This window comes from Phalangium opilio, unplaced genomic scaffold, assembly GCF_054372755.1.
Source record: "Phalangium opilio isolate 3A_F unplaced genomic scaffold, DU_Popi_V2 ptg000209l_1, whole genome shotgun sequence".
Lineage (NCBI taxonomy): Eukaryota > Metazoa > Arthropoda > Arachnida > Opiliones > Phalangiidae > Phalangium > Phalangium opilio.
In genome coordinates this window covers 17,593,892-17,613,829 of record NW_028324217.1, presented here as the reverse complement: position 1 = coordinate 17,613,829, position 19,938 = coordinate 17,593,892, and the positions used below count along the sequence as shown (strand labels likewise).

Here is a 19,938-nt window from a genome sequence, read left to right as displayed (position 1 = left end):
TTTCATGTCGTCTAGAGCAAATCAAGAGCGATCTCAGAGCCAGTTAGATGGAAAACGCCATTAGACTATACATCGAGAAGGCGGAATTAATTGATTAGCATATTTCCCCCATTGGGGGTAGGAATATGAATCCCCACCCTAGGCACTCAGACTATTAAAGAATAAAATGACTTACCATTTCCGAACAACGTGATTCGGAATTCTTTGGAGCGATTTCTTGAAATGTCTCCGAGTTGGACACCGAACTATTATTTCCAACTTCAACTGGAACTTCGGGTAAATTGATTTCCATAGAGACGGAGGTCAATTCTGACAGTTCATTTGGGTTACGTTTTGGTTTAAGAACACACTCTGGCACACTCATTGGATCAACAAGCTTCAGTTTTGGCAAACACAGTACCATAGTTCGATTTTGTCTATCAGTTTTCTTCGCACCTGTCCAGGTTATTCTGGATTGGTTATCATCGAGATCGTTTTCTACGGCTAATTCTAGTGAATCGCTTTCGACATTTGCGCCAAGAGAAAGATCCAAATGGTTTTGAACTTCAACATTCAATTCAGGAACACGAAATTCCTTTGATCGAGTTGCTCTTTCGTCAGTTTCTCCCTCTGTCGAGACACTTTGTGATTTACAATAAGAATCGATAATTGTATTATTGTTCTCAAGAGGTTCTCGTGACGAATCACTTTCCGTCGTTGTGTCGAGAGGCATTTTCAATTCGTTTTCGGCTTCGAGCTTCGGCGAAGGTACACAAAGTGGCGATTTCTCACTGCATATCAACTTAGGGACACACGCATTCGTAATTCGCGTTATAAACCCCACATTTTTAGACTTTTTTGGGATAATTTCAGTTTCGTTGTTAGCATTGCCAACCTCGGCAACATAAGGCGATTCTTGACTAATTTCTTCTCTACCCAGCATGCCTTGGACATTGACAGCTTCGACACTGTGCATCACAATTGGAAGAGATAACTCCTGGCCATTAATTCCCGAATCATTTTCAACGGGTTCAGATTTCACTAATTCATCGTTAGCTAATTGATCCATTCCACTTTTCTCCTATTTTTCAAACAATCAACTCTTAACCTTTGGAGTAACTCTTTCCTACCGACCATGAAAATGAAAAATGTTCCATACCATCAGATCTTTGATTCTCCTTTCCAACTCTTTATTGACCCTATTGAGTCTTTCAATTTCGTCTATTTGTTTATTTATCGTAAATGTAGTTTTCACTCTCTCTTTTGCCATGTTTGAAATTAAAACATTACGCTAAACAAAATAAGATTTGATTTTAACAGTAAATATTCTTTGGACTCTCGTTGGCTGAGCATATTTTAAAGGGGCAAGCAAGATAGAACAAAGGTCCTAGTTGGGTTTCTTTGTTACTAAACAGGAACATGTTACCAATCCCCTTAGATCAGAGCCAATCCTGATTGGTATTTTCACAAATAAACCTAATTATTCACCCACCCACAGAGTTTGGTTCTACTTTAAGGGACATAAGAATCGACAACTCATTCTGTACATTTAAAATGGGCTATGATACCAAAGGGTCTCAATATTTCTGTGCTTAATTTCACACACTAGTTAAAAATACCTCGGCTTGAAGATTTACTAAACTCATTTCGGAATTTTGTGCAGAGAGTTTGTGAAATTGTAAATCTTCCCTAAAATAAAATATTTTTTCAAACAGAAGAAAACGAACATATAACAAGAAAGGTTTCCCAAAACATTGTAGCTTTCGCTATCAAAGCTTAGAAAAACATGCTTAGCTAGTTCAAAAGATTGTGACAATTGACACTGCAACTTTCTTCAAGATTAGGGAATTCCTAAAACCCATGATTTTTTGAATACAACCAGCTTCGTATAAATTATTTATTCTGCTAGTATTTTTTACTTTTAAAATAACAAGAAAGATCTTTTTCTTTTCAAGGTATAATAGTTTCGATAGGTTTGGATCCGTAACACGCCTTAATGACACCCAAGTTACAATTTATTCATCACTTACCAGCTTAAACGTTAGACCATAACACGACAATCCTTCACAAAATCCATCATACCTTGTACAGTTTCCCTGTTTAGATAACATGCGTAACATTTTAATGATAATAAACAAGACGGCCCAAGGGCTCGTAATAGTAGCCATATCGTACGAGTGAATAGCCCCTCTATACCCTACCCTAATGAGTGGATAACCCCTCTATACCTTACCCTAATGAGTGAATAGCTTTTTCAATGCTTAAATGATTTACCGTGCATAAAATCAGAGTGAATAGCCCCTCGATTCCCTACTCTAAACAGTGATTAAATTATAACCGTATAAATTTACTTATGCTGTAATTCTATTATTCAGGCGAATCGAAGAACAGATAGTTTTTAGTGATAATCCCCTCTATGAGTTTACAACATAGACTTATGCCGATGCACACTTATCGCATCTTATAAATTTCTAACAAGGACTTATGCCCAGAAACTTTTGAAAGAGAAAGTTTAGTTATAGTGATTACGCAATTTAGTGATTATCCCCTCGAATTACCTTTAGCAATGCTAAAATGATCAAACGCATAACGCTCTTTTAACACTATGTTAGCTCTATCTAAACCCACATTTGAATTAACCGCCAAAACGTTCCAGTCAAACATAACATAGATGACGATAGCTACCGAACGAGAACGAAACGGGGAAAATCGTTATCTATTTAATTAGCACATACATAAAAAGAAAATAAATATAAAAACCCCAAACATACAAATTCAAAAGTTTCCGACCCCACAGATTAAGAGGTACTCCACCCCACACCACCCCGACATTTTAGAGATAAGAATAAATAATAAAAAACTCGAGTCTCTATAGCTCAATGGTAGAATGTCCGTCTTCTGCGTGAGGGACCCGGGTTCGAATCCCGGCTGCGATCTCAAAATAATTTTAATTAAAATTAAATCTCTAACCGAGCCCAGTAACCCCTATGGGTGGGTTGTGGTAATATAAAGTTCCTTTTAAGCTAAAATCTGACGATAACGAAGCGACAACCCCGGCCACTACTACTACTACTACTACGACGGCTCGGGTCAAACTAAGAGCCTATCGTATACTACGATATGGCTAAAAACATGGCCATAAACAAAGATTCAGCGTTTTCCCCTCATCAATATAGATTCTTACCAGTCAAGGCCCGACTAGAAGTCAATAGAGTACAAAACTTTTGTAGGGAAGTTGTAGCCAAGGAGTACTAACTACCTAGGAGTAGAATTGGTAGAAAATGTGTTGAGCTAGAAAAATTCTTATAAGGACCCAGAATTAATAAACTGGTCCCACCGTCAATTTTTTCCAAAAACAATTATTAATAAAGTGGTCCCTGGGACCACTGACCCCAGGTTTTGGAAAAAATAAACTGGTCCCAGCAATTAATAAACTGGTTTTTGACTTGTAAACCTGCCTTATTTCCTACCCTGACCCTGTCTCTGACAAACTGTCCGAGACTAGTCCTCTATTCGCGAGCGTTTCTTAGCAAGCGGTCTTAGGCGAAATTGTAGAGTACTGGGCTGGCGAGCGATAGGTCCGCGGTCCGATTCTCCGTGGAGGAAGAAAATTTAAAAAATACAAGTTTGTCAAGACAAAAATATTAGCCACATCGTATGATCGTAAAGTACGTAAATTAGAACAACGAGATCAATTGGAAAAACTTCTTCCCGGTCGGTTAAAATTTATATAATATACATTTTGCCTCTCCTACCGCGAAGTTATATCTCCTGGCCTCAAATAAGATCATGACTACTAGTTGAAGAGATAGAGAGAGAGAGGAAGGGGACCCTGTCTCTGACAAACCAGGGACAAACTCTCCGAGACTAGTCCTCTATTCGCGAGCGTTTCTTAGCAAGCGGCTCTGGGCGAGGCTGTAGAGCACTGGGCTGGCGAGCGATAGGTCCGCGGTTCGATTCTCCGTGGAGGAAGAAAATTTAAAAAATATAATCTCTTCCATGTATCAAGTTTAAAACTCCACCTGTGAACTGTAACGTTAACTAAAAAGAAAAATATTTTCTCTCGACATTCAAAAATGACGAACGATACTGCCAAAGGCAGGACTGTGGCACTACTACTACGAAAATGACAACAGGGCAGATCAAACTAAGAGCCTCATCGTATACTACGATGTGGCTAAAAATAAATCTATCCCTGGCGAGTAGCTCCAGGCGAAACTGGGCCGCGGCGGGCTAGAGAGAAAACGGATCGGGATTAGGTACGTGCGTGTAGGCGGCAGCGGTTTCGGCCGCTTTCGGCGTCGATTGGGAATGGGAGTTTGGGACATTCTAAAAAAATATTTAAGGCCATTGTTACACAATCATGCTCGCGACACTTATGATCTTCTTACAATCAGAAAAACACTAATTTATTTATTCATCTCGAAAGATTTTAAAAGTGTGAATAAATAATTAAATGGTAATTGCAAGAAGTTTTTTTCTTAAATGAAAAACTTTCAACAGGCTTGTTTCGTATCATGAACAATGACATAACAATGAATAGTTTCGATTACCGTTTTTGATAAAAATAATAATTATCATTTTTATAAATCTTTCTAATAATAATGAAAATATATAATAAATATTAGAATAATTACGCATTATTAATAGCATTGAAACGCTGGAAAATAGTAATTTTTTATTAAAAAAATTTGCCCATCATATTTATGCACGCTCCCTCCAATTTCAAATATATGGAAGATCCCTTAACATGGGATTGCTACGAGCACCATCTGCGAAAAGAAAAGAGCAAAAAACAAGGTGTCGCGTTCCTTAAAAGTACCCCCTAGCCAGAAGGGCGTACTAGGGCCTTGATATAACGTAGGCAACGAATATACTTATCACTAAAATTTCAAGAGATTCGAACTAGTGAAACCGAAGAAAAACCATTATCACAGAGTAGCAGACTACACAACAAAGAGTGACGTCATTTTCGGAAGCACTCTATTGGCTGTGCCGAGCAAAGAGAGAAAAAAGTTTAATTTTTTTCAACTTTTTTTCTTGCTTTTCCGACATCAAGAATGAGAAAATTTTGGCCGTGTGAACAGTGCATTTTCTAGAGGCTGGTGAAGCCAGAAATTCTGATGAGCTCAGCACGGCGAGCGTGGCGAGAAAAAGAGTGTCGTCTGAACGGGCCTTTAGATTGTTGTTGGGTGCTGTCATAGCCCACTCGATCACGCGGATCACGACGCGAGCGGCTTGCGTTGACGAGTGCGTGATCGAGTGGGCTATGGTGCTGTACAACCTTAGCACATTGGAAACCACACGGAGTGATGCAAAATGATTTTTGCCCTTAGAAGTAGTCGCGACAGTAAAGCAAATATGCCTATGATCCGACAGAGACGGCCCATTGGATACATGCCAGTTAGACACAGAAGACGCAAGGTTTTCCGTGGCTAACGTAAGGTCAATGACCTCCCTTCCGCGAACATGCAAAGCTACACTTAAACTACAATTTAAGCGGCAATGAAAGTTCTGAGGGGGCTAGCTGGTGGCAGAAATGGAACTCGTTCGAAAGAAGAAAAGCTCAAACATTTGGAAGTGCGTTTGGAACAAACTTATCCAAAATTAATTACTTTTTTTTTCATTTTAGCATTCTCTGTGTGAATTTTATTATATTTAATACAAAATAAATTATGAAAATGACGTTGTAAAAATTGGATATAGTGCTTCAAGTGTCTTGTCTCTGAAAATGTACACCGCTTCCGATAATACCCACCAGAACGGAGAAGGTTAGTTTCACAGTTTCGGCCCAATCATTATAGAAAAAGAAAATCCATCTATTCATTCATGTGACTTTGTATTTTTCCACTTTTCTTTGTTCCTAACTTAATTACTGTTAAATCGTTAGTTTCATTAGAACTTAATGCGATGAAACTAATAATGAAGTTTAAAGTTCCGCGTAGGTCTGGTTTAATTACATTCCTATAACAAAGAGGAGAGAGAGACGGAGAGATAATCAGTATAGGCAACCGTGATCCATGCGTGTTGAAAACGGGGGTAAATCTACGGACGGTACGTCGCGGCGCCTGAACGCAGCTTTCTCGCGCATAGTTGACATAGGGGATGACAGAGACACGACGAGGAGGTCCATCCACCCATGCGGAAAGGATATGAGTCCTGAAACTAAAATTATAGAAAATTGTTTTGACTACCCCCTTATTTTCCCATTTTTTAGCGCATTTTATAAAGCGAAATCTATCACCTTTCTCTCCTCTTTGCGTTAAGAATGTTTACCGCGAAAAAACGTTATCCACATAAATGTGATGAACATCAAATAAATAGGGAGTACTAACCTTAGGTCAAATGGTCGTTAAATATTTCCCTCAAAATGTTCAACAAATGTTCGTGGAATTAATTGCAAGCAAATTTAAAGATAGGAAAAGACAAGTTACAAGTATTTATTCGCTCTCGATTGCCCCCTCCCCATTTGCGCAATTGGCAATTCTCTAACCTTGCAACCACAACAAGATATAGAGGCGTCTCTGTATTTTTTATTTTAGCATTAACAGTTACGGCCCAATCATTACAGAAAAGGATGAAAGATAAACGTTTTTGTCCAACAATATTTAAAATGTTCATGTATACGATTAAAAAGAAATTTTACATTGTCTAGCAGCCTTCAAATCCATCTAGTCATTCATGTGACTTCTACGTTCATGTTTTGTCAAATCACCCTTCCACTTACATGCATAGTCACATAGATCACATTTGAAGGGTTTTTTGCCACTGTGAATGCGTTGATGATTGATCAAATTACTCTTCTTTGTGCTGGCATAGTCACACTGATCACATTTGAAGGGTTTTTCACCACTGTGAATATGTTGATGTGCGATCAAACTAATCTTCTGCGTACATTTATAGTCACACTCTTCACATTTGAAGGGTTTTTCACCATTATGAATGCGTTGATGTGCGATCAAATTATACTTTTTCGTGCAACAATAGTTACACAGATCACATATGAAGGGTTTTTCACCACTATGAATGCGTTGATGTGCGATCAAATTACTCTTCATTGTGCTGGCATAGTCACACTGACCACATTTGAAGCGTTTTTCCCCGCTATGAATGCGTTCATGCACGACTAAATGACTCTTGACCGTGCATCTATAGTCACATTTCTCACATTTGAAGGGTTTTTCACCACTGTGAATGCGTTGATGATTGATCAAATTACTCTTCATTGTGCTGGCATAGTTACACTGATTACATTTGAAGCGTTTTTCTTCGTTACCCTTTCTAATGCGACGTTGTGGACCCCTTTTATATTCAGCAGAATATTTGATCCGAGTTGAACGTTTCTTCTTGAATTTTCCTGCAGAAAATTATTAACGAAATATAAAAACGACACACATTCCATTTACATTATAGAATCAAAGATACAGGAACATTCAAGCGCACTTCATAAAAAATGTAATGGTAAGGCCTCTACGAAAACTCAGTCTTAAAGAAAAGAAACAGTGCTGATCAAAGCGTTAGCCGATGAGCAAATGACCTCATCAACCAAAAGGGGATGAACGAACATCAACTGAAATGCACGAGAAACCTTGGCGCAAAACTAGAAAGGTTGTATTTTCGGATGATCAAATACCAGCTGATGCTGCGTGAACACAAGTTACCAATTTATATCGTTCTTGCACCCCCTCTCTCTTTTCTAATGTCTAGTTTTCACTTTGTTTCTCTGTCTGACAAATGGCACCCCCGAGATCTTATTAGTGTTATATTTTCCACATTTGTGAAATAAAGTACAACTGGCACATAATTAAAAATAACTAATGTGGATATCCCTTCGATAGATAAAACTTATTGTTACAAAATCTGCGTAACCAGAAACAATATCTCGTTTTATCGAGCAACAAATAAACTCCGAATTTTTGGTCGAAATAAGTACCAGCATAAGAAAATAATATAAAGCTTCCTATAAGTATGAGTCTCTCCATTTAAGCCATGTAAACAGCATTTTCTTCCATTGAAAGAAAGTTTCTTAAGGCACCTATTAAGAATTTATGGCGTTAAAAAAATTTTATAATGTAATTAAATCGTTAAAGGTCTTGAAGTTATTATTATGATGATAATTATAACTGATTATGCGCATGTCAAATTTATCATAATAAATTAATAGATGGCGCCAGATTTCGACGACCTGGTACGGGGTAAGAAGTGTCTCGTGTCTCTACGGGCGTGGCCAAAATTCTCCGGCCCATAGTGCTTTTCGCGGACACTTTAGGTGGCGGTGGCGGTTTCGTCCCCCTTTACTCGTGTAATGTTTAGTCTCATTACTCTTATGTTTCACTCTATAATTAATAACCCTCTATACTTTTATTAACATTCTTTATTTAGTTAAAAACATTACTATCACACTCAAGCTCGAGTCCAATACTGTCGTTCGCTAGATCCCCCCACCCCTCTTTAGTTTCGATCAATCGGTTCAGTTCAGTTCAAATATATTATTTCTGATGTCGGCTCCCAGACTCCCACATCTCCCCTTCCCCGACTCCTCCAACCACAAACCAGCATTAATTAAATTAAATGTTTTTTTTTCTATAATTGTTTATGTACTAAATATCACTACTTTATACAAGCTAAAATTTTCTATTACTATTTCACTGATATCATTGTGGTTTAGTTCTTGTTCGTCTTGGTCTGTTTGGCAAATTGTCTACGGTATTGGGTTTTGTACTTCTATACATTTGGTCCAGTTCCCCCACAATGTCTCCTTCCTCGGATATGAGTGACTTATATGATAGGTCGGATTCAATTTGTTCCAGTGCTTCTTTTGTTTCCTCTACAACTTTAAGTTCATCTTCATAATGGTCAAGATCGGGAGGTTTAAGTGGTTCTTCTGTTCTTCTCTTATTTGCAAGATTTTGGACTATTCCAGCTAGGCTGGGTGGCGCTGACAAATGTGTCGGGTGTGGAATTCGGCTGCCATTTTTCTTATATTGGCAAGAGTTTCCCTGTGGCTGTCGATTACTTGACCGTTCTTTCAGCGCTTCTTGTCTACTTATGCTTCCGTTTTTCGGACCCGGTTTATCTAGGAGGCTGTGTACATTTTGTGTAGTCCTTGCGAGCTCTCTCCTCACTATTCCTAGTGAGGTACACATTTTGAGGCCTATGATGGTTAGTGCTGGTCTTTTGACAATGTAGAACGTTGTATAGAAGTAATTCTCTCTAAATCCACACCGTAGCCGACATTCTCCGAGCAGTTTTAATTCTTCTCCCGTATAGGTTCTGATCTTAGCTGTGGTTTCCAGTATGGGTGCTCTGTTCTGCTCCGGTATCATTAAATATGTATAATAAGACATTACATTTGCTTGCGCCCCAGTATCAATCTTCATGGGAAGACGTTCCGTTTCAATTTGGATTTCTTCGATCCATTCGTCTAATTCGTTATTGTCCGGGATATTGATAAACTTTAAAAAGCGTTCCTAGAAAGAGAGCCTCTTCGTCCACATTAGTGTTTAATTTCATACTGTGATTTGCTTGGTTCCAGTCTTGTGTTGAAAAAGTCGAGAGTTTATAGCTAGGGCCGCTGGAGCAGGTGTCACTCACCCCCTGAGTATGCCACTGGTGATTCGTAATTTGCATTTGCTCTTGGGTCTCCTCAGGTGTGTCCTCTTGTACCAGAAAGTGTACCGATGGAGGTGGCGGGCACATTCTGCTGTAGTGTCCCAATTTTCCACAATTATGGCATGGTCTACCTTGAGCTGGGCAGAATTGGTGAGGGTGTATTGTGCCGCAGTTAGTACAGCCTTGTATTGTGCCACAGTTAATACAGCCTTGACTATTATCTTACTGAGTTGAAAGCCCTCTTCCGATTTCGGTATGCCTTGTCCATGCAGTATTAGGCCTAATTTGAGGCGAATATCCTTGCGATCTTCCACTCTGTACAAAATATGGTGTTGACTGAAATCTAGTTGATTGGTGGTACGGCTGTCTTGCCTCTTGTCCTCTAAACCCAACCGTGGGCCTGTAACTCTGACTTGGGTGCTTTTGTTGGTTATGTATGGCGTTGATTACCGGTGTATCTTGTCCATTAACTTGCTGCAAGCCCTTCTTTGAAGATTCCGCTGTTTTACAGATCGAAATTGCCTTCGGTAAATCTAAATCATCCGTGTCAAGCAGTTTCTCCCTCAATGTTTGATCTGTAATTCCCAATATTATGCGGTCCATTATCAAACCTTCTTTTAGAGTTCCAAACTCGCAGTTAGCCGCTTTAGTCCTTAGGCTAGTAACATACTCATCGATGGATTGGCTTGAATCTTGATTCGTTTTATAAAAATAAATAAAATGTCTTTTTACGGTGAGGCTCATATACGGTTTATAATGGCCGTCGAACGCAGTTAGAACTTCTAGTAATGTCGGATTGGTATCGGTCTCAATGTACGCAAAGGAGTTGTACAACTCGATTCCTATGTCCCCGATAGTATGGAGTAAAATCGCACGCTGCTGAGCAACTGGTTTAGTATCGAGCCCTATAGCCGCTGCATAGTACTGGAATCGCTGTTTCCAACGGCGCCATTCTTGGGCCGGATTATCTTCAGGCGCAAAAGTATGTGGTGGTTGGTAGACAGTTGCCATCATTATGTCGACGTCCGCCGTATGAACAACAGTAATCTGATTCCAAAATCCTCACGTTGACTTCTTAAGCCTCGGTCTGTAGCGTATTCTTCAAATTATTCTCACTTTACACTGCGTATGACGGGGTTGTTAGGCACTTCTGACACCATGTAATGTTTAGTCTCATTACTCTTATGTTTCACTCTATAATTAATAACTCTCTATACTTTTATTAACATTCTTTATTTAGTTAAAAACATTACTATCACACTCAAGCTCGAATCCAAGACTGTCGTTCGCTAGATCCCGATTCCCCCACCCCTCTTTAGTTTCGATCAATCGGTTCAGTTCAGTTCAAATTTATTATTTCTGATGTCGGCTCCCAGAATCCCACAACTCGTAGTGCCAAAACTTCTCCCACGGGTCGTAAATAGTAAGCGCGCCAAATTTGGAAGCAAATGCTGTAGTATGAAAATGTACTAAGTTTCATACTTATAGAGAGCTATATAATATTTTCTTATGATACCAGCGATAAGAAAGGAGTGACGACCCTTGTGAAACAGGACATTTTAAAGGTTCTGATACATAATAATAATCTAGCTTTATAGCGTGTCCATAGACATCCAGTGGGCTATATTTCAATGGGTCACGATTTCAATTTAAGGCCGTTGACAACCATATTTTCTATATCTATATAAATCGAAGTCCTGACAAACTGACTGATAATCAACGCCCAGCCCAAACCGCTTGCCCTAGAAGGCTGAAAATTTGCAGGAAAGTTACTCATAAAGAGTAGTCGCGTACCAAGAAAGATATTTCCAACCCGCCACCAGCTTAATAAATGGCGCCCAGAAATGTAAAAAATCTTCTCTATGCAACAAAGTCCGCGCGTTTCAACCGATTTCACAAATATTTTGTACACTGGTTTCCTTTATCCTATAGACGGGCTGAATGGTCTTTTGGGTTCAGTTTGTTGTCATCTTTATAAATGGCGGCCAGAAATTTTAAAACAATTCTTTATGGAATAATCTAAGCATGAAAAGCAATAAAAAATGTCCCGACGGGCTGACGGGCAACACTGAGTGCCCTCGCTCCTAGGGTGATACAAAAAGGTTAGTCATCAGTAAAATCTAACCATTCTTTATATCATTCTCATGCAAGTTCTTATTACACGCGAGCGACGCCGCGGGTAAAAGCTAGTTCTGAATTAAAGTGGAGGAAAGATGGAAAGTAGAGCTCGTCGAACGATATTTTCGGATAAAAAACCAAGATGGAAACTTTTGACGACACACCTCAAATCCTCGAGATATTTCCCAATTTTTTTGATACAGGTTCTGTACGAACCCTGGAATAGGGATCTGCCTGCTTTTACCAGGAGTTTTAGGTTTTTTCAGTTTTTTACCTAGATAGCGGCATCGCCAATAGCGTATTCAACTTAGCGCTCAAGGGCGCTAGATCTGCTGGCGCTCGGATTTCCGTTTTCAATTTGCCGAGCGCTGGACCGGGGACCCGAGATCCCACCGGTGCTAATCTGTACAGAATTGATAGCTCGTTAAATTTGTATCGTCGATTAGGACGGGAAAAGACAATCGTTAAAGCAGCTCAGGAAATGAAGCGCATTTCATGTCGTCTAGAGCAAATCGAGAGCAGTTATATGGAAAACGCCATTAGACTATACATCGAGAAGGCGGAATTAATTGATTAGCATATTTCCCCCATTGGGCGTAGGAATATGAAACCCCACCCTAGGCACACAGACTATTAAAGTATAAAATGACTTACCAATTTCCGAACAAAGTGATTCGGAATTCTTTGGAGCGATTTCTTGAAATGTCTCCGAGTTGGACACCGAACTATTATTTCCAACTTCAATCGGAACTTCGGGTAAATTGATTTCCATAGAGACAGAGGTCAATTCCGACAGATCATTTGGGCTACGTTTTGGTTTAAGAACACACTCTGGCACACTCATTGGATCAACAAGCTTCAGTTTTGGCAAACACAGTACCATAGTTCGATTTTGTCTACCAGTTTTCTTCGCACCTGTCCAGGTTATTCTGGATTGGTTATCATCGAGATCGTTTTCTACGGCTAATTCTAGTGAATCGCTTTCGACATTTGCGCCAAGAGAAAGATCCAAGTGTTTTTCGACTTCAACATTCAATTCGGGAACACGAAATTCCTTTGATCGAGTTGCTCTTTCGTCAGTTTCTCCCTCTTTTGAAACACTTTGCGATTTGCGATAAGAATCGATAATTGTATTATTGTTCTCAAGAGGTTCTCGTGACGAATCACTTTCCGTCGTTGTGTCGAGAGGCATTTTCAATTCGTTTTCGGCTTCGAGCTTCGGCGAAGGTACACAAAGTGGCGATTTCTCACTGCATATCAACTTAGGGACACACGCATTCGTAATTCGCGTTATAAACCCCACATTTTTAGACTTTTTTGGGATAATTTCAGTTTCGTTGTTAGCATTGCCAACCTCGGCAACATAAGGCGATTCTTGACTAATTTCTTCTCTACCCAGCATGCCTTGGACATTGACAGCTTCGACACTGTGCATCACAATTGGAAGAGATAACTCCTGGCCATTAATTCCCGAATCATTTTCAACGGGTTCAGATTTCACTAATTCATCGTTAGCTAATTGATCCATTCCACTTTTCTCCTATTTTTCAAACAATCAACTCTTAACCTTTGGAGTAACTCTTCCCCACCGACCATTAAAATGAAAAGTGTTCCATACCATCAGATCTTTGATACTCCTTTCCAACGCTTTATTGACCCTATTGAGTCTTTCAATTTCGTCTATTTTCTTATTTATCGTTAACGTTGTTTTCACTCTCTCTTTTCCCATGTTTGAAATTAAAACATTACGCTAAACAAAATAAGATTTCATTTTAACAGTAAATATTCTTTCATTGGCTGAGCATATTTTAAAGGGGCAAGCAAGATAGAACAAAGGTCCTAGCTGGGTTTCTTTGTTACTAAAGAGGAACGTGTTACCAATCCCCTTAGATCAGAGCCACTCCTGGTTGGTATTTTCACAAATAAACTTAATTATTCACCCACCCACAGAGTTTGGTTCTACTTTAAGGGACATAAGATTCGACAACTCATCCTGTACATTTAAAATGGGCTACGATACCAAACTGGTCTCGTATTTCTGTGCTTAATTTCACACTAGTTAAAAATACCTCGGCTTCCAGTTCCCTGACTCGATCATCCCTGGCTTTAACTTCATTGATGAGATCATCTTTACTCAAGTGATCATAATTACAATCTTCCTCAGTCTTCATTTCCTAAAAACCAAGTTTCCCTAATTTTATATTTGCCTTAAACAGTCAATATTGCAATAATTTCTCAAATACCTTTTTAATCGCCACCCTTTGAAGATTTACTAAACTCATTTCGGAATTTTGTGCCGAGAGTTTTTGAAATTGTAAAGCTTCCCTAAAATAAAATTTCTTTTCAAACAGAAGAAAACGAACATATAACAAGAAAGGTTTCCCAATACATTGTAGCTTTCGCTATCAAAGCTTAGAAAAACATGCTTAGCTAGTTCAAAAGATTGTGACAACTGACACTGCAACTTTCTTCAAGATTAGGGAATTCCTCAAAAGCATTTTTTGAATACAACTAGCTTCGTATAAATTATTTATTCTGCTATATTATTTTTAATTTTTAAAATAACAAGAAAGATCTTTTTCTTTTCAAGGCAAAATATTTTGGATAGGTTTGGATCCATAACACGCCTTAATGACACCCAAGTTGCATTATATTCATCACTTACCAGCTTAAATGTTTGACCATAACACGACAATCCTTCACAAAATCCATCATACTTCGTAGAGTTTCCCTGTTAAGATAACATAGGTAACATTTTAATGATAATTAAAAACATGGCCTTAAACAAAGATTCAGCGTTTTCCCCTCAGTTGGGGAACACTATTTTACCCCGAAATTATTTTTGCCGAACTTTTGCCGAATTACCCCAAATTCTAAAATAGTAGAAATCTCCCATGCGTCGTCTGCTGAAACATCCTAAATGACTTCTGGCTTCGCCTTCGGCTTTTCGGGGTAAATTAGTGAACGTTTCGGCACAAAAGAGTGGGGTAAAATATAAAAATACGGCCCCCACACTAAAAGTCGCAATTAAATCAAGCAATCATTCAAATCCATTTCAGAAACTAAATAAGCCTAACTAAACTACCCTCTCTCGCCCCAACGACTATTAAAATAATAAATTTTTCGGCAAAGATCAAAAACTCAACTAAACATTGACATTAATGTGAACTGTTTATTGAAACTCAATTTAAAAGATAAATCTATTCTACCGAGCCACAATCCAACGATAATTTCAACTTAATTCAGTTTAACTAACGTAAAATTCGACAAAAACGTACATTTTTGGGACAAAAATTAAAATAACTTTTAATTAAACTTCATAATTAAGATTAAAACTAAGCTATAAGCTGGTAAATCCCCTTTTTTCCCATTTAACACTGAAATCAATTTATATTATCTTTATAATACATTAATATTCATGAAATTCCAAAGTTTGGGGTAAAATAGGGGTTTTTCGGCAAAATATTATGGTGTGAAATGAAAAATATGCCGAGACTTTGAAGAAGCGCGAAATTTAAAAGTTTGGGGTAAAATAGGGTTTTTTCGGCAAGGATTGAATTTTCAATTAAACATTGATATTAATGTGAATTTATTGAATCTCAATTTATAAGCTAAATCTACTATGGCCCACCACAATACAACGTTAATTTCAACTTAATTAAGTTTAATTAACGTAAAATTCGACCAAAAACGTACATTTTTAGGACAAAAATTAAAATAACTTTTGATTAAACTACATAATTAAGATTAAAACTAAGCTATCCCCTCTTTTCCCATTTAACACTGAAATTCAATTATATTATCTCTATAATACATTAATATTCAGGAAATTCCAAAGTTTGGGGTAAAATAGATTTTCTTCGGCAAGGATTGAATTTTCAATTAAACATTGATATTAATATGAATTCCTTATTCAATGTCAATTAATAAGCTAAATCTACTCTGCCGAACCACAATCCAACGTTAATTTCAACTTAATTAAGTATAATTAACGTGAAATTCGACCAGAAACGTAAATTTTTGGGATAAAATTTTAAATGACTTTTAATAAAACTACATAATTAAGATTAAAACTAAGGTATAAGCTGGCAAATCCTTTTTTTCCTATCTAACACTGAAATTAATTTATATTATCTCTATAATACATTAATATTCAGGAAATTCAAAAGTTTGGGGTAAAATAGGGTTTTTTCGGCAAGGATTGAATTTTCATTTAAACATGGATAATAATGTGAATTATTTATTGAATCTCAATTAATAAGCTAAAACTACTCTGCCGAACTACAATCCAACGTTAATTTCCACTTAAATAGGTATAATTAACGTGAAATGAGACAAAATACGTACATTTTTGGGTAAAATATTAAATTAACTTTTAATTAAACTACATAATTAAGATTAAAACTAAGCTAGAAATTGGCAAATCCCCTTTTTTCCCATTTAACACTGAAATTAAATTATATTATCTCTATAATACATTAATATTCAGGAAATTCAAAAGTTTGGGGTAAAATAGGGTATATTCGGCAAGGATTGTATTTTCAATTAAACATTGATATTAATGTGAATTCTTTATTGAATCTCAATTTATAAGCTAAATCTACTCTGCCGAACCACAATCCAACGATAATTTCACTTAATTAAGTTTAATTAACGTAAAATTCGACAAAAACGTACATTTTTGGGACAAAAATTAAAATAACTTTTAATTAAACTACATAATTAAGATTAAAACTAAGCTATAAGGTGGTAGATACCCTTTTTTTCCCATTTAACACTGAAATTAATTTATATTATTTTTATAATACATTAATATTCAGGAAATTCCAAAGTTTGGGGTAAAATAGGGTTTTTTCGGCAAAATATTATGGGCGTGAAATGAAAAAGTATGCCGAGTCTTTGAAGAAGCGCGAAATTCCAAAGTTTGGGGTAAAATAGAGTTTTTTCGGCAAGGATTGAATTTTCAATTAAACATTGATATTAATGTGAATTATTTATTCAATCTCAATTTATAAGCTAAATCTACTCTGCCGAACCACAATCCAACGTTATTTTCACTTAATTAAGTTTAATTATCGTAAAATTCGACAAAAACGTACATTTTTGGGACAAAAATTAAAATAACTTTTAATTGATCTACATAACTAAGATTAAACCTAAGCTAGAAGTTGTTAAAGCCCCCTTTTTTCCTATTTCACTGTTAAATTAATTTATATTATCTTTAAAAAACATTAATAGGCGTGAAATTCAAAAGTTTGGGGTAAAGTAGGGATTGTTCGGCAAAAACTCCACTAAACATTGCAATTTTTTGTGAATTATTTATTGAATCTTAATCAACACCGCCGAACCACAGTCCAACGTTGATTTCATCTTAATTACGTGTATATAATTAACGTGAAATTAACGCAACATTTTGGGTAAAAACATAGATAACCATTAATAAACTAAAAAATTAAAATTAAAACTACACTTACCTTTCACCCAGCTTCCATTTCCTTTTAATTATTAACAATTATCACTCAGAAGTACTTTTTTCCACATTGAAAGCGAGAGCCATTGAAATTTAAAGGTTGTACCTATAATAACCCTTTAATATCTATAATAAATACCTTTTTGGTGAGGTTTTTACTAAAGCCAATAGTTTCTCGCGCCATATAGACGGAAATCATTTCCTTCGCAAGACTACCAAATTTTTCCATGCTGATAAGACCGACCGATAAATATAAGTCGAAGGAGACGTCGCAGTGGACGGCAACCCTTTTCTTAAAACAGCTTCATTGCCCATTTTTCAGTTTCCTAACTTTTCCTAAGGTAGATATTTTAAAGGTATACTTAAAGGCAAAAATACAAGCGCGTCGGCAAAGCCAAACTCCTATTAAGTTTAAAAAAAATCAAACTCATATTGTAAAGTAATTAAACACTACTAAAACCAAGGTACACCGTTAATATCAACTTAATTAAGTATAATTAATGAGATATTAAAGCAAAACAACCATATTTTCTGAAAAAACACGAGTAACTTTTAATGAAACTAAATAATTCATAATATTATATAATAACGAGTTGTTCGTCCAACCTATTTTTTCATTCAAAACTTAAATAAATTTACATTATCATTGAAAAACATGGAAGGCGCGAATGTTCGGCAAAAGATACTTAGGGAAAAGTATTTATTGAAACTCATTTTATAAGCTAAAACAATACTGCGGAACCACATTTAAGTGTTAATTTCATATTCATTTGGCGTAATTAAAGAAGAATGAACCGAAAACAACCTTTTTCGGGTAAAATTCATGGATAACTTTTAGTTAGGGTAAAAGACTAAAATTATAACTACACGAGTAGTTCGTCTAATCTCAAATTGCCTATTTCACACTTAGCACTTAAAAATAATAAATTTACACTATCATCTAAATTCATGAAAAGGCGCGAAATTCCAAAATTCAGGTAGTTCGGCGAAAACATAACTATACACTATAAATTAAACTAACACAATTGCGCTACACTACAACCTTAATTTTAGCTTTACTGAGCAAATTTAAGGTAAAATTCACCCTCAACGTCCATTTCCTGGCAAAAGAAAATATATACTGATGTTATTTTTAGGATGGTCTTAATATATTACAATCATAGGGTGTTTTACAGAATTCTTTCTCTTTCAAACGCTTCGGGCCATAAGTTCATGTTGGAAACTTATAAGATGCGATAAGTATGCGAAGGCATAAGTTGCAAACTAAAACTTCTGTACGTGTATTAATTGAACGTTAAGTACGTAATCATTTTAGCACTGTTAAAGGTAACTCGATCATCGAGGGATAATCACTAACACTTTCTGTTAATCTATTAAGGGTTATAATACTTGTGTGTAATCAGTTTAGCATTGTTAAAGCTAAAACCTCGTTTTAGAATGGCCTTACGGGTAATCATTTTAGCAATGTTAAGGGTAGCGCATCGAGGGGCTACTCACTCAATCTTTCTCTTTGCGTCGCACTAAAAGGTTGTTTTCGGTTCAGTCTTCTTTAATTACGCCAAATGAATATGAAATTAACACTTAAATGTAGTTCCGCAGTATTGTTTTAGCTTATAAAATGAGTTTCAATAAATACTTTTCCCTAATTATCTTTTGCCGAACATTCGCGCCTTAAATGTTTCTTTATGATAATGTAAATTTATTTAAGTTTTAAATGAAAAAATCGGTTGGACGAACAACTCGTGTAATTGTATAATGAATTATTTAGTTTCATTAAAAATTATTCCTGTCTATTCAAAAAATATGGATGTTTTGCGTTAATATCTCATTAATTATACTAAATTAAGTTGATTTGAATTTCGCGACTATTAATGCATTTTAGAGATAATTTAATTAATATAAGTTAATTTCAGTGTGAAATAGGAAAAAGGGGCTTTACCAACTTTTAGCTTAGTTTAATCGTAATAAAGTACTTTAATTAAACGTTATTTTAATTTTTGTGCAAAAATTGAATATTTTTGGTCTAGTTTCACGTAAACTATGATTAATTAAGTTGAAAATAACGTTGGATTTTGGTTCGGTAGAGTAGATTAAGCTTATAAATTGAGATTCAATAAATAATTCCCACAAATATCAATGTTTAACTGAATATTCAATACTTGCCGAAAAATCCCTAATTTACCACAAACTTTGGAAGTTCGCGCCTATTAATGTATTATAAAGATAATATAAATTAATTTCGGTGTTAAATGGGAAAAAAGGGATTTACCACCTTATAGCTTAGTTTTAATCTTAATTATGTAGTTTAATTAAAAGTTATTTTAATTTTTGTCCCAAAATGTACGTTTTTGGTCGAGTTTTACGTTAATTATACTTAATTAAGTTGAAATTAACGTTGGATCGTGGCTCGGCAGAGTAGATTTAGCTTATAAATTGAGACTGTATAAATAATTCACATTGATATCAATGTTTAATTGAAAATTCAATCCTTGCCGAACAATCCCAACTTTACCCCAAACTTTGGAATTTCGCGCTTCTTCAAAGGTTCGGCATATTTTTGCATTATAATATTCTGCCGAACAATCCCTAATTTACCCCAAACTTTGGAATTTCGTGCATATTAATGTTTTTTAAAGATAATATAAATTAATTTAAGTGTGAAATAGGAAAAAAAGCGGGTTTACCAGCTTATACCATAGTTTTAATCTTAATTATGCAGTTTAATTAAAAGTTAATTTTATTTTTGTCCCAAAAATGTA

At 36.2% G+C, this 19,938-nt stretch overlaps 1 protein-coding gene across 1 annotated transcript in view; it reads right to left on the bottom strand.

The window, feature by feature from the left end:
• LOC149620965 (uncharacterized) overlaps positions 1-19,938 on the bottom strand; it is a 41,857-nt gene that overhangs the window by 4,513 nt on the left and 17,406 nt on the right. Inside the window, exons 6-10 of the mRNA XM_089854659.1 lie at positions 14,375-14,440; positions 13,953-14,034; positions 13,779-13,883; positions 13,328-13,459; positions 12,364-13,249 (exon numbers count right to left, since the gene is read on the bottom strand). Coding sequence (XP_089710785.1) covers positions 12,364-13,249; positions 13,328-13,459; positions 13,779-13,883; positions 13,953-14,034; positions 14,375-14,440 — 1,271 coding nt within the window. The remainder of the gene's footprint in view (positions 1-12,363; positions 13,250-13,327; positions 13,460-13,778; positions 13,884-13,952; positions 14,035-14,374; positions 14,441-19,938) is intronic.